The sequence below is a fragment of the Chiloscyllium plagiosum genome, unplaced genomic scaffold (assembly GCF_037043375.1).
Source record: "Chiloscyllium plagiosum isolate Xiang-an unplaced genomic scaffold, Cpla_swu_hap1 HiC_scaffold_19, whole genome shotgun sequence".
Classification (NCBI taxonomy): Eukaryota; Metazoa; Chordata; class Chondrichthyes; order Orectolobiformes; family Hemiscylliidae; genus Chiloscyllium; species Chiloscyllium plagiosum.
The window spans coordinates 1,099,394-1,114,190 of NW_028270157.1; the positions used below are offsets into that span (position 1 = coordinate 1,099,394).

The 14,797-nt window shown below is 47.7% G+C and overlaps 1 protein-coding gene across 1 annotated transcript in view; it reads right to left on the reverse strand.

Annotated features, from left to right (window-relative positions):
- Positions 1-677: 677 nt before the first annotated feature.
- LOC122559362 (transcription factor E2F7-like) overlaps positions 678-14,797 on the reverse strand; it is a 67,036-nt gene continuing 52,916 nt past the window's right edge. The window contains exons 12-14 of the mRNA XM_087997548.1: positions 12,803-12,905; positions 11,214-11,602; positions 678-4,072 (exon numbers count right to left, since the gene is read on the reverse strand). Coding sequence (XP_087853674.1) covers positions 3,908-4,072; positions 11,214-11,602; positions 12,803-12,905 — 657 coding nt within the window. The 3' untranslated portion in view covers positions 678-3,907. The remainder of the gene's footprint in view (positions 4,073-11,213; positions 11,603-12,802; positions 12,906-14,797) is intronic.

Sequence of the window (14,797 nt, forward strand, 5' to 3'; positions counted from 1 at the left end):
ATCTGATTGAAACTTATGGAATACTGACAGGTCTACATTGAGTGGACGTGGAAATGTTTCCACTAGTAGGAGGGAAGACTAGGACTCAAGTGCTCAGCCTGAGGGTGAAGGGACAACCCATTCGAACTGAGAAGGGGAGGGATTTCTATGGCCAGAGGCTGAGGAGTCTGTGGAACTCATTGCCACAGAGGGCTGTGGGGGCCAAATCATTGAATGTATTTAAGACAGAGACAGAGGTTCCTGATTGGTAAGGGGATCAAAGGTTACAAGGAGAAAGTAGGAGAATTGGAGTTGAGAAATATTTTAGCCATGATTGAATGGCAGACGCAGACTCAATGGGCCAAATAGCCTAATTCTGCTCCTATATCTTATGGGTCTACATATAGCAGATGGACTGCAGCAGTTCAAGAAGGCAGCTCACCCCCACCTTCTGAAGGGGCAACTAGGGATGGGCAATAAATGCTGGGCCCAGCCAGTGACAACCATATGCCATGAAATTGATGAAATGAACAAGGATAAAAAATAACGTCAAAGAACTGCAGACACTGGAAATTAGAAACAAGAGCAGAAACTCAGCAGGTCTGGCAGCATCTGTGGAGAGAAAGCAGGGTTAATTGTTAAGAGTTCAGTGACCATTCTTCAGAACTCATTTAATGAGAAAGTTGTGTTTTGTAAAATGTGGACAGCACACTCCGAGAATTTTTGGTTCCTGATGCTTACAGAACAGACAAATCAATTCATCAGAAAATAACTTTATCAATGCATCCATCACTAACCATTCGAAAAGTACAGGATTGAGAGCCTTGACACTACAGCACACACAACAGTTTAAAAGCAAAGTAATCCACCTGGGTAAACGAGCAGTGCACCGACATCCAGAAATACACATTGCTGCAAACAGCAAATTTAAAAGAATCCCACATTTAAATACAAAAGTAGCACCATATTTGTATCTATTACAATGTAAACATTTTTTAAAATGGTCAAGTATAATCATAATTTCATATTTTTACTTGGGAACGTTTGTTGCACTGACACCCTGTGTTTGAGACACGACCCGGATGTATTGTTGTACAATGGGTACAGGAGCAATGCAGAGACACTAACACTGTTACTGCACAATACCCCCTTCCTCCGAGGTCAGGAGTGGAGGTGGCTACACAAAGCCAGTGACCCCCTCAACCCCAGCTCTAGCAATGTGGCTAATCAGAGATTCCAGGATTTCAAACGGGGTCAATCATTAATAGCAGCACCTTGCCAGAAGAACTTCTTCCTCTGCCTGACCAAAAATTAGTTGAGTGCCAACTAACTGCAGAGCAAACAAGGCCATGTGCTGCTGGGGCTGGGTAACTAGACCAGTCAAAGCCCAGGGGGTGAGAGCAGCTCTCTCTGGGACATCTTTTATCAAGGCATTAATAAGCAAAGGTGAGGCAATAGAGTTTGTGTAGACATCCAGTACAATCTCATTAACTGCTACAGCAGGAACACAATGGCTTCCTGCTCTTGTTCCTAGGCTTGCTACATCACTAAAGCTACAGGCATGAGGTGTTGATCAAAGCAGATTGTGAAGTGGCAGGTTTTCAATGAAAAGCTGTGTGTGTGCACGTGTGCGGAGGTGTGTGTATGGGGGTGGGGGGAATGTTTCCACTACTTCTGAGACCCATTGCACATCACATATTCTCGACCATAGGGTCGCAGTTAAAAGGGGTTGTCTGGAACTGACAACCGGAAGCGGCAGAGACAAACCACTATAAATGCCGGAGGAAACATCACAGAAACTTCACAGGAGGCTCCCAAGCACCGAGGATGTCACCTAGACAGGGGACGAAACGTCTGCAACACACATTCCCAGCTCGGCAAACAGAACCACAACAAGGGGCAATCATTTCGGATAATGAGGAGTAACATCTTCAGTCAAGCTGTCCAGCTTTGGAATGCTCTTCCCCAGATGATTGTGGATGCTCAGTGATACAGTATACTCAAGGAGGACATAGATGAGAGTTTTCAGGAAAATAAAGAAAATTAGGGATTGGGTGAGAAAGTGAAATACAAGGAGAAGGTTTGAGGGAGGCCAAACAGACCCCTCCTGCTCCTATCTTATTTGTGTTCTTACTGTTTCCTGACAGCAGTCCCTGAGTTTCACTCATTCACCAGGTGGTTGAACCATCTTCCAAAAGCCAGGCATTGCTTAGCATTGGTGTGTTCAGATTTGAACAGCTACTGCATCAGTTTGACAAGAAAAGCCAAACCCATTGTCAGGAGGTATCCACATTCGCACCCCAGCTAGGATCAAAACTCCTTACTGACCAATAACAGTCTACTGTCAAAAAGTGTGGTGCTGGAAAAGCACAGCCGGTCTCGCAGCACCCAAGGAGCAGGAGAGTTGACGTTTTGAACATAAACTTCTACCTCTCACTGAAATTGCTACATAATTAACAAGTGCAAATTTCCATTTAAACAGGTTTTCAAAAATAAGACAAACTAACCACAGACGTGGTATCTTTTATAAAAGGCAATTTTCAATTTTTTTTCCTCATTGTTCATTTTAAACCACACTATACCCATTTGCAAGTTCAATTAAAGGTTTCATAACCACTGACATAACCCGATATCTTGTGGTGGTTTTGTAGTACTTTACTGGGTGACTGACTGAGAAATCTGGGAAAATTATCTGTGCACACAAATCCCAGTTGCACCATGGTGCTTGGGAAATTTAAATTTAATTGAATAAATAAAGCCAACACTACAAACTAGTCTCAGTAATAGTGACCATAGCAACTGGGTGTTATACAACCCCATCTAGCTCATTACTGTTCTTCAGGAAAGGAAATCTGGTCTGCATGTGACTCCAGACCCACAGCTATGGATTACCCTAACAGTCCTCTGAGAAGGTCCCTACAAGACACTCATGTTGAAGATGACAGCACTCCACCATTGGAAACTAAAATGGGAACCAAATGCTCGTCATATGAATCTAATCAGATGACCAACGCCGGGGGAGGGGTATGGGAGTATATTGGTCCACTCTCCAACTCCCACCACTTTGTTGTTTAAAGACTGTCCATCTGCAGTGGTGTCTGTAGGTTGTATTGCCAACTTGCTCGCTTGACTGCTTTAAGTGAAATTGTGACTGTAGTTCGGCAGTCACTCAGGAACAGCAGAAACACATGAACCAGTATGAGACACATACTGAGCGAGAACCTCAGTTACAAAGAACATGACAAATGAAAAAAAATTCATTTCCTCAAAACCTCATTAGCCCATCACTGCATTGTTTAGTAGTGATTAAAAGTTAAGCTCCTTCAGGTTTTGGTGGAGTGGAGGAGATTTGAATTTGCCTGTCACCAGTGACTAACAATACAATTCCACACATCAGTACTCTGCAATCATTTGAAGCATTCACATTACTGAGAACCAGCTTTAGCAGCGGTGGGACTTGCTAGCAAATGTAAATACAAAAAACATTGAAGAGTTTGTTTTTTAAACATGATAAAAGAGTAGTAATCTAATTCTGAAAGTTTCTGCGTTTTGGGGTTAACAAATGTTGCTTTTTATAACAACCATCTTTCCAGTGGTAATAATTTGCTGTTTTTGAGTTCCAGACAAGTCCAAACACCTGCTCGGAATTTTTCCAGCAAACAATATATTAAAATGTCATTGTAACATTCATATAAAAGCTCCCTTCCCGTAGGTTGCAGGATAAAAGGATAATTATTGAAGATCCTTGGTGCTTTGAGATTTCATTTCCGTTATAGCAACACCCTCAACTACTTGACATTGACCGAGTTGTAAACATGTTCGGGGATAAGATTCTCATTGGAATAGATATCAACAAACCCTGACACCCGTCCCCAGGTGAAATTATTCCACTGACAATAAATTGGCAAAAAATGCAGAGTAGGATCTGTTATTTCACGATATTATTGTCGATTTCCAGTCTGCGTTGGGCTGGAGATGATGCCTTGACCTTTACACCATGGACCCTCTTTCCCTGTGCTGAGGGAACTGGGGTATGGAAGTAGGATTCCACAAACGACTGAGGGTCATCCCTGGCCGTTATTAGATTCAGCGACTGGAAAACAAAGAAAAAATAAACCATGTGCAGAGTTCCATTCCCGAATACATCTTTCACACAATACAAAGTAGCCTTATTGGCCCATCAAGACCATTCTATCCCTCATACCATCATCTTTGGTTCAAAGCCACTTTTTCAAAAGGTTCCTCAAATCTGATTCCCACAATGTCCAAACCTTAAATGATTTGAGCTGTGAATATATTCACCAACTAGAGATTGAGCTGGGGTGGGGGTGGGGGTGTGTGTGTAATAGAACCAATTAATCACAGAGTCAAACAGTACAGAAGAGGCCTTTCAGCTCATCAAGTCTGCACCAACAAAGATTACTCTAAATCTCCACTAGCTCCACTTTCCCACACTAGATCCAAAGCCTTGAATGACACTAACTGCTCAGCCAAGATTATGAGACTACCCACCCAGGCAGTGCGATCCAGAGACCCACCATGCGCTGGGTGAAAAATAATTTTGAAATTCCCTCTAGACCACTGGCCTTTTACTTTAAAAATTATGCCCCTTCATTCAATATTCTTATTCAACATGGTTAGGAATGTTATGACCCACCTCTGGAGCAGGTGGACTGGTATCTGGCCTCCAAGCTCAAAGTTAGGGACAAGAGCTCTCTGCCCCTTTGTATTTGATCTTCCAACTAAAGGGGAAGAGCTGCCTCTTATCCACCCTGTCTGTGCCCTACATTATTTTATACACCACAATCTCAGCCTTCCCTGCTCTAAAGAAAACAACCTAAGCTTATCCAGCCTCTCTCCATCGCTGGAGCTCCATCCCCAGCAACATCCTGGTGAATCTCCCATTCTGCCAAGGACATGCAGATCCTGGGCCTCCTCCATCACTAAACCCTAATCACCTGATACCTGCAGGAAGAACGCCTCATATTCAGCCTTGGGACCCGCCCACCACACCGGTTTAATATGGATTTCACCAGTTTCCCCATTTCTCCATCCCCCACCCTATCCCAGTCCCAAGCCTCCAACTCAGCACTGCCCTCCTAACCTGTCCATCACCTTTCCCATCTATCCGCTCTCCGACCCCCTTCCCCAACCTATCACCTTCTCCCCCACCTTCATCGACCTGCCACACTCTCAGCTACCTTGCTCCCAAGCCCACCCCTGCTCCTCAGATACTGCCTGACCTGCTCCTCGGATACTGCCTGACCTGCTCCTTGATACTGCCTGACCTGCTCCTCGGATACTGCCTGACCTGCTCCTCGATACTGCCTGACCTGCTCCTTGATACTGCCTGACCTGCTCCTCGGATACTGCCTGACCTGCTCCTCGGATACTGCCTGACCTGCTCCGCGGAGACTGCCTGACCTGCTCCGCGGAGACTGCCTGACCTGCTCCTCGATACAGCCTGACCTGCTCCTTGATACTGCCTGACCTGCTCCTCGGATACTGCCTGACCTGCTCCTCGGATACTGCCTGACCTGCTCCGCGGATACTGCCTGACCTGCTCCGCGGATACTGCCTGACCTGCTCCGCGGATACTGCCTGACCTGCTCCTCGGATACTGCCTGACCTGCTCCTCGGATACTGCCTGACCTGCTCCGCGGATACTGCCTGACCTGCTCCTTGATACTGCCTGACCTGCTCCTCGATACTGCCTGACCTGCTCCTCGGATACTGCCTGACCTGCTCCTCGGATACTGCCTGACCTGCTCCTCGGATACTGCCTGACCTGCTCCTTGGATACTGCCTGACCTGCTCCTTGATACTGCCTGACCTGCTCCGCGGATACTGCCTGACCTGCTCCTCGGATACTGCCTGACCTGCTCCTCGGATACTGCCTGACATGCTCCTTGATACTGCCTGACCTGCTCCTCGATACTGCCTGACCTGCTCCTCGGATACTGCCTGACCTGCTCCTCGATGCTGCCTGACCTGCTCCTCGATACTGCCTGACCTGCTCCTCAGATACTGCCTGATCTGCTCCTCGGATACTGCCTGACCTGCTCCTCGGATACTGCCTGACCTGCTCCTTGATACTGCCTGACCTGCTCCTCAGATACTGCCTGATCTGCTCCTCGGATACTGCCTGACCTGCTCCTCAGATACTGCCTGACCTGCTCCTCGGATACTGCCTGACCTGCTCCTCGGATACTGCCTGACCTGCTCCTCGGATACTGCCTGACCTGCTCCTCGATGCTGCCTGACCTGCTCCTCGGATACTGCCTGACCTGCTCCTCGATGCTGCCTGACCTGCTCCTCGGATACTGCCTGACCTGCTCCTCGGATACTGCCTGACCTGCTCCTCGATGCTGCCTGACCTGCTCCTCGGATACTGCCTGACCTGCTCCTCGATACTGCCTGACCTGCTCCTCGATACTGCCTGACCTGCTCCTCGATGCTGCCTGACCTGCTCCTCGGATGCTGCCTGACCTGCTCCTCGGATACTGCCTGACCTGCTCCTCGGAGACTGCCTGACCTGCTCCTCGATACTGCCTGACCTGCTCCTCGATGCTGCCTGACCTGCTCCTCGGATGCTGCCTGACCTGCTCCTCGGATACTGCCTGACCTGCTCCTTGATACTGCCTGACCTGCTCCTCGGATACTGCCTGACCTGCTCCTCGGATACTGCCTGACCTGCTCCTTGGATACTGCCTGACCTGCTCCTTGATACTGCCTGACCTGCTCCGCGGATACTGCCTGACCTGCTCCTCGGATACTGCCTGACCTGCTCCTCGGATACTGCCTGACCTGCTCCTTGATACTGCCTGACCTGCTCCTCGGATACTGCCTGACCTGCTCCTCGATACTGCCTGACCTGCTCCTCGGATACTGCCTGACCTGCTCCTTGGATACTGCCTGACCTGCTCCTTGATACTGCCTGACCTGCTCCGCGGATACTGCCTGACCTGCTCCTCGGATACTGCCTGACCTGCTCCGCGGATACTGCCTGACCTGCTCCTCGGATACTGCCTGACCTGCTCCTCGGATACTGCCTGACCTGCTCCTTGATACTGCCTGACCTGCTCCTCGGATACTGCCTGACCTGCTCCTCGATGCTGCCTGACCTGCTCCTCAGATACTGCCTGACCTGCTCCTCAGATACTGCCTGATCTGCTCCTCGGATACTGCCTGACCTGCTCCTCGATACTGCCTGACCTGCTCCTCGGATACTGCCTGACCTGCTCCTTGATACTGCCTGACCTGCTCCTCGGATACTGCCTGACCTGCTCCTTGATACTGCCTGACCTGCTCCTCAGATACTGCCTGATCTGCTCCTCGGATACTGCCTGACCTGCTCCTCAGATACTGCCTGACCTGCTCCTCGATACTGCCTGACCTGCTCCTCGGATACTGCCTGACCTGCTCCTCGGATACTGCCTGACCTGCTCCTCGATGCTGCCTGACCTGCTCCTCGGATACTGCCTGACCTGCTCCTCGATGCTGCCTGACCTGCTCCTCGGATACTGCCTGACCTGCTCCTCGATGCTGCCTGACCTGCTCCTCGATACTGCCTGACCTGCTCCTCGGATACTCCCTGACCTGCTCCTCGGATACTGCCTGACCTGCTCCTCGATGCTGCCTGACCTGCTCCTCGGATACTGCCTGACCTGCTCCTCGATGCTGCCTGACCTGCTCCTCGGGTACTGCCTGACCTGCTCCTCGATGCTGCCTGATCTGCTCCTCGGATACTGCCTGACCTGCTCCTCGGATACTGCCTGACCTGCTCCTTGATACTGCCTGATCTGCTCCTCGGATACTGCCTGACCTGCTCCTCAGATACTGCCTGACCTGCTCCTCGGAGACTGCCTGACCTGCTCCTCGATACTGCCTGACCTGCTCCTCGATGCTGCCTGACCTGCTCCTCGGATACTGCCTGACCTGCTCCTCGGATACTGCCTGACCTGCTCCTCGATGCTGCCTGACCTGCTCCTCGGATACTGCCTGACCTGCTCCTCGATGCTGCCTGACCTGCTCCTCGGATACTGCCTGACCTGCTCCTCGGATACTGCCTGACCTGCTCCTTGATACTGCCTGATCTGCTCCTCGGATACTGCCTGACCTGCTCCTCAGATACTGCCTGACATGCTCTTCGGAGCCTGCCTGACCTGCTCCTCGATACTGCCTGACCTGCTCCTCGCTACTGCCTGACCTGCTCCTCGATGCTGCCTGACCTGCTCCTCGATGCTGCCTGACCTGCTCCTCGATGCTGCCTGACCTGCTCCTCGGAGACTGCCTGACCTGCTCCTCGATGCTGCCTGACCTGCTCCTCGGATACTGCCTGACCTGCTCCTCGATACTGCCTGACCTGCTCCTCGATACTGCCTGACCTGCTCCTCGATGCTGCCTGACCTGCTCCTCGCATGCTGCCTGACCTGCTCCTCGGAGACTGCCTGACCTGCTCCTCGGAGACTGCCTGACCTGCTCCTCGATGCTGCCTGACCTGCTCCTCGATACTGCCTGACCTGCTCCTCGATACTGCCTGACCTGCTCCTCGATGCTGCCTGACCTGCTCCTCGATACTGCCTGACCTGCTCCTCGATGCTGCCTGACCTGCTCCTCGATGCTGCCTGACCTGCTCCTCGATGCTGCCTGACCTGCTCCTCGATACTGCCTGACCTGCTCCTCGGAGACTGCCTGACCTGCTGCGCTTTTCCAGCACCACTCTCTCGGCTCTGAACTCCAGCATCTACAGCCTTCAATTTCTCCACACTGAATAGGCTGCCAGCTCTGGGTTTAGACTAGTTAACTTGTTTTGATGGTTCATATTGCAGGTTGTTAAAGGAATTGGAGTGGATGTAGCCAAAGATTTTCCTTAATTTCCCAATTGTGCCTGAATTATGTGGGAAAGGCCAGAGGATTGAAGAGTGGCAAATAGGAACAAGCAATAGATGCTGGCATTGCCAGTGACACCTAGCTTCCAGTAGAGAATTAAAACACTTGAAAGGGTGAAAACAAAATCCTAGCAACAATAGGCCAATGACTCTCAGCCAGGAGGGAGTTTTTGGGTTTGGGGGGGTTGGGGGGGTGGGGAGTTCAGATTTTGGAATTCAATCCTGTCTTGTGACCAGAGTTATTAGGACAGAACAGATGGCTTCAAGGAGCAACAGCAAGTTACATTTAGATAGTACCTTATCCATAATAAAACATCTCAAGGTATTTCACCAAAGTGTTGTTTAACAACATTTAACATTTAAGGTGCAAGAAGCGATATTACAGCAGGGGATATAAAGGTTGATCAAAGAGGTAGGTTTTAAGATGTGCCAAAGGGAGGAGTGAAACGTGGAAAAGCAGAGACTGTTCAGAAGAGACTCCCAGAATGTGGAGCCCAGGCAGCAATGGCAGAACGATTAAAATCAGGAATGCTCAAGTGGTCAAAATCAGATGAGCAGAATGTTCCCGGAGGGTTGTGGGCCTAAAGGAGATTATAGTGAACACTGAAACAGGAATAGGCCAATCAGTCCCTCAAGCCTGCTCCACCATTTAATATGGTCATAGCCTCAGCTCCACTTTTTTGCCTCCTCTCATAACCCTTTAACCCATCACTACCAAAAAAAAACTCTCTCCTCAAATCTACTCAATGTGCCAGCATCCACCACACTCTGGGGGAATAAATTGCACAGATCATGACTCTTTGAGAGACATGGTTACCCCCCTTCCCCCCCCCCCCCCACCACCCCATCTGTGTTTTAACTCTACTCCCATTTATCATTCTAAATTGCCCCACACAAGTAAATACCCTCTCTATGTCTAATCTGTCAATCCCCTTTAGCATTGTACATCCCTCAATTGGATCTCCATTTTTCTAAACTCCAGCATATCGGCCTAAATTATTCAATTTCCCTCCCTAAAACAAACCCCTCACCTCTGTAGTCAATCGAGAACCTGAAGATGAAGGTGAGACCACAGAGAGATTTGATGAGTGGGAATTTTAAAACCAAGTTTTTGCCAGCACCATTGAGCAGTAAGCTACAGAGGAACAGGACACAGATAGCAGTTTCAGATGATGTGAAGTTTACTGAGGTTGAAATGTGGAAGAGCAGCCAGTAGAATATTGGAAAAGTCAGGCCCCGAGGCAGTCTCTGTCGAGAGAAAAGTAGAGTCAACGTCTCCGGTCAATGACCTTTTTGTGACAAGCCCCAGGCTCCCATATAGACGAGGGCTTCGGCAGCTGATAAGCTGAAATAGGCTGAATTCAGTCAATGTTACAGAGCTGGAGTTAGACAGGCTTAACATTGAGGGCGAGTCTGATAGAAATCAACAAAGGACTGAAAAAAAATTAAGAAACAAAACAGAATGAGAGTGAACTAGCTAGAAATATAACATCAGAAAGTTTCTCAATCTATAAAATGCAGAAGAGATTAACAAAGGTAAATATGGATCCTGAGGTGGAGGGGACGACATGAGCATCGCAAAGATGGAAATGCAGAAATGGTATTTCAATTCTTCATCTTCACAAAATACAAAAGCTAAGAAGGGGCTAATCAGAGTGAGGCACTTAAAGTAGTTCCTCTCAGTACAGGAAATGCACAGAAGTGAATGGTCTCAAACATTTCCAAGATCCTAATCCCTAGATCCCTAGGATCTGATAGCCTTCATCCTAAGCTTTTGAAAGGAGGTGGTGCAGACAAAGAGGATCCACTAGTTAACAGTTTCCAAAATTCTCTAAATTCCATCATGATCCCAGTGAATAGGAAAGATGAAAATATAATACCTACGGTGAAGACAGACAGGAGAGTGGTAACAGCCTGACAACAGTCTTCAGGAAATGCTAGCATCGATTATTAAAGGTGAGTGTAACAGGTCAGTTAGAAAACTGCATTAAGGCTGGGCTGAATCAACATGGCTTCCTGAAAAGGAACTCAGGGGTTCTGACAAATAGGTCATTGAGCTGAAATGTTAATTCAATCTCTCTCCACAAAAGCTGCCAGACCTGTCAAGATTCCTCAGCACGTTGTTTTTATTTTTATCTAAAACAGTTGAAAAGATCCACCAAAATACCAGATAAAGAAGCAATTTGCATTCCACCATTGAACAGAAAACTGCAGTTTCCATATTAGCCATGGATCAAACAGCTGAGGATTTGCAGTTTCTGTAAATTTCAGGAAAAGTTGCTTCCTTGTTGCAGACTGGACAACATTAAACATTACAAACTCTGTTCTCCTCCAAAGTCTTACCTCCTCATGGAGTTTGATGGCGACAGGTGGCTGTGGGAGTGACTCTGGTTTGTTGCAAAGGTCTTCTCGAGATGTCTGAGTGGGCACAGGGGAGTAAATCTGCCATGCTGGTGAGGAGGAGTTCACAGCATCTCCACTCAGTGCTGGCACCGAGACACTGCCCATTAAAAGCTGACCACTGGGCAGCAGTTTCAGGTTCTGGAGGTTGAGCTGCATAAGGCCATTGTTGGGAACGGAGTTGCCAGTCGACTGCTGAGCAACAAGAGGGTGGCAAAGTACTGGCATTACCATCTGATAGGGCAGACTGACAGATCCCACGTGTCCTGGTGAGATGGTGATACCACCGTGGTTTGGATTAGTGGCAAGTAACAAATTCAATTCGTTCATCCCTGTCAAATCAGAGATGGACAGAAAATAAAAGTTACAGTTAAACAACATTTCAATGTGTTCAACAAAAGGCTTATAAAACAAAGGCTTATTAAACATGGGAAAGACAAAAAGAACAATGTATGAGTGAGAGTGAGCAAACATATCCTGAGAAAGTAGGAAATAGTCCATTTTGGCAGGAAGAATAAAAAAAGAAACATCTTCTCTAAATGGCAAGAGATATCAGAGCTCAGAGGTGCAGAGGGATCGAGGACTTGAATCACAAAAGGTTAATACACCGGTACACGGAGTAATCAGGAAAGCCACCTGTATCTTTACCAGACTAAGCACTGGAATGGGCAGATTGCTTCCTGAGGAAGGGTTGGGCAGACAAGGCTTGTAACTGAGTTTGAGAAGACCAAGAAGAGATTGGTTTGAATCATACCATCTCCTGACGGGATCTTAATGGGAGAATGTGGAGAGGGCATTTCATCTTATAGGAAAATGTAGAACTACAGTCACTTTCTTATTACTGATTTACATCAACCCCTCCCTCACTTGGTTCCTAAATATTTTCAGGAGATTGTGTATCTGTTAATTTGGGGGAAGTCTACAGGCGATTTCTGCACCCCAGCCTCTCTCTACTCTGCCTGGTACCTACCCAGGCTCCTGTCCGATCCTTAATCGTGGTGTCGCCACCTCACTAACCTGCGGACAGACCCACAATGCCTTTAACAAGGGAATGCCAGGATTTTGACCCAGTGATCCTGAAGGAATGGCAATATATTCCCAAGTCAGGATAGTGAATATCTTGGAGGGGAATTTGCAGGAGTTGGTGTTCCCATATGTCTGCTGTCCTTGTCCTTCTAGATGGAAGTGGATTTAGAAAGTTATGACTTCCACTGGGTTTTTGGGGGTGGGTTCATAATGAAAAGTAAAAGGGGAACCTGCACCCCAAACATATTCCACAGATTCACTGGCCCTCTCTGGTCAGGCAGACAACAATCAATCCATTCATACAGACCATCACTCAGTTAACACCAATAAAGGTTCCATTTCATGGTGCCCTTCACCCAGTTTGTGCTTCCCAAACTGTTTAAAGATTGGAAACACGAATTGAGAAGCTTTCAGATTGTTCCGGAGACTGAACTTCATTAATATCCTACAAAGAAAGACAACACCGCCCACAAAGCAGAGGATGAACAGAATTGTTAAAAACTTACCCGAGGGTTGGGCCAATCCACAGCTCTGGCTCCTTTCAGCCAAACCACTCTGAGCATTGAGCACAAAAGAAGCTGGTGTGAGATTTCCAGAGATCGTCGGGGGCTAAGAGAGACAACACCAATTATCCAGTATCACTGAGAAATGGTACACTCCTCCTCACCCGTCCCCACTTCCCTCAATGTTCATATTCTCACAGAGACTTAGATAGAGAGGCAGAACGCTGCTCAGTTTGATGTGATATGCAAAATTTGTTATGAGATAGAATAGTTAGTTGTGAAGAGCACATAAGAAGCTGGCGAAGGGACATTGGTCAGTTCGGTTAGTGGACAATAATTTGGCAGATGAAGCAGATGTGAGAAAATATGAACTTGTCCACTCTGGCAAGAAGAATAGAAAAGCAGCAAATTATTGAAAAGGAGAAAGTTGAAGGAGCAGAGGGATCCAGGTGTCCTGTCATATAAAGGTGTGTGCAGGTGCAGCAGGTGATTAGGAAGGAAAGGGGAATATTGTTGCTAACTACAAGGGGAATATAATTTAAAAGTTTAAAGGCTTTAGTCCAGCTATAATTGCTTCATTTATATAGGCACTGGTGAGAGCACAAAGAATCACAGAATCCCTACAGTGCAGATAGAGTCCATTCGGCCCGTTGGGTGTGCACCAACCGTCTGAAGATTATTCCACTTCCCCACCCTGTAAACCTGCATTTCCCATGTCCAATCCACCTAGCCTGGCACAGTTTTAATCTCCGTAAGAAGTGACATAGATGCATTGGAAGCAGCACAAAGAACCTTCATTGGACTGGTTCCTGGGGGGAAAGGGTTCTCTCATGGGGAAAGGTTGGTTCATTGGAGTTTAGAAAAATGAGAGATGATCTTATTCAAATATTAAAGATCCGGAGAACACTTTACACTTTCCTCTTGTGGAAGAAACTTAACCTCAGGACAAATTAAAAGTCATACATTTAAAACAAAGGAGTGTCATTTGATAAAGTCCCACATGGGGAGGTTAGTGAGCAAATTTAGGGCACATGGTATTGGGGGCAAAGTACTGACTTGGATTGAAAATTGGCTGGCTGACAGGAAGCAAAGAGTAGTGATAAATGGGTCCCTTTCGGAATGGCAGGCGGTGACCAGTGGGGTACCACAAGGTTCGGTGCTGGGACCGCAGCTGTTTACAATATGCATCAATGACATAGATGAAGGTATTAAAAGTAATATTAGCAAATTTGCTGATGACACAAAGCTGTGTAGCAGGGTGAAATGTAAGGAGGATGTTATGAGAATACAGGGTGACCTGGACAGGCTAGGTGAGTGGACGGATGCATGGCAGATGCAGCTTAATGTGGATAAATGTGTGGTTATCCACTTTGGTGGCAAGAACAGGAAGGCAGATTACTACCTAAATGGAGTGAAGTTAGGTAAAGGGGCAGTACAACGAGATCTAGGTGTTCTTGTACACCAGTCAATGAAAGCAAGCATGCAGGTACAGCAGGCAGGGAAGAAAGCTAATAGCATGCTGGCCTTCATAACAAGAGGGATTGAGTATAGAAGCAAAGAGGTGCTTCCTATGTGTCAGGTATGACTCCAAACACTGAAGAATTTGCCCCCGATACCCACTGATTCTAGTTTTGCCAGGACTCCTTGATACCACACTCATTCAAATGTGGTCTTGATGTCAGGGACTGTCCCTCTCCCCTCCCCTCTGGAATCCAGTTCTTTTGTCCATGTTTGAGTCGAGGCTGTAATGAGGTCAGGAGCTGAATGGCCCTGGGGGGACCCAAACTGGGCGTCACTGAGCAGGTTATTGCTGAGCAGGTGCTGCTTGATAGCCCTGTTACTGACACCGTCCATCACATCAAAGGAAGTGAAAGAGGAAATTGTAAAGGCAGTATCAGTTATCCTTCAATCATCCCCCAACTGACAGGGAGGGAGGGAGGAGAGTTTCCTGTAACCAGGGTAAGATCCTTGGTACATGTTTAATATTCTTTAATTGAG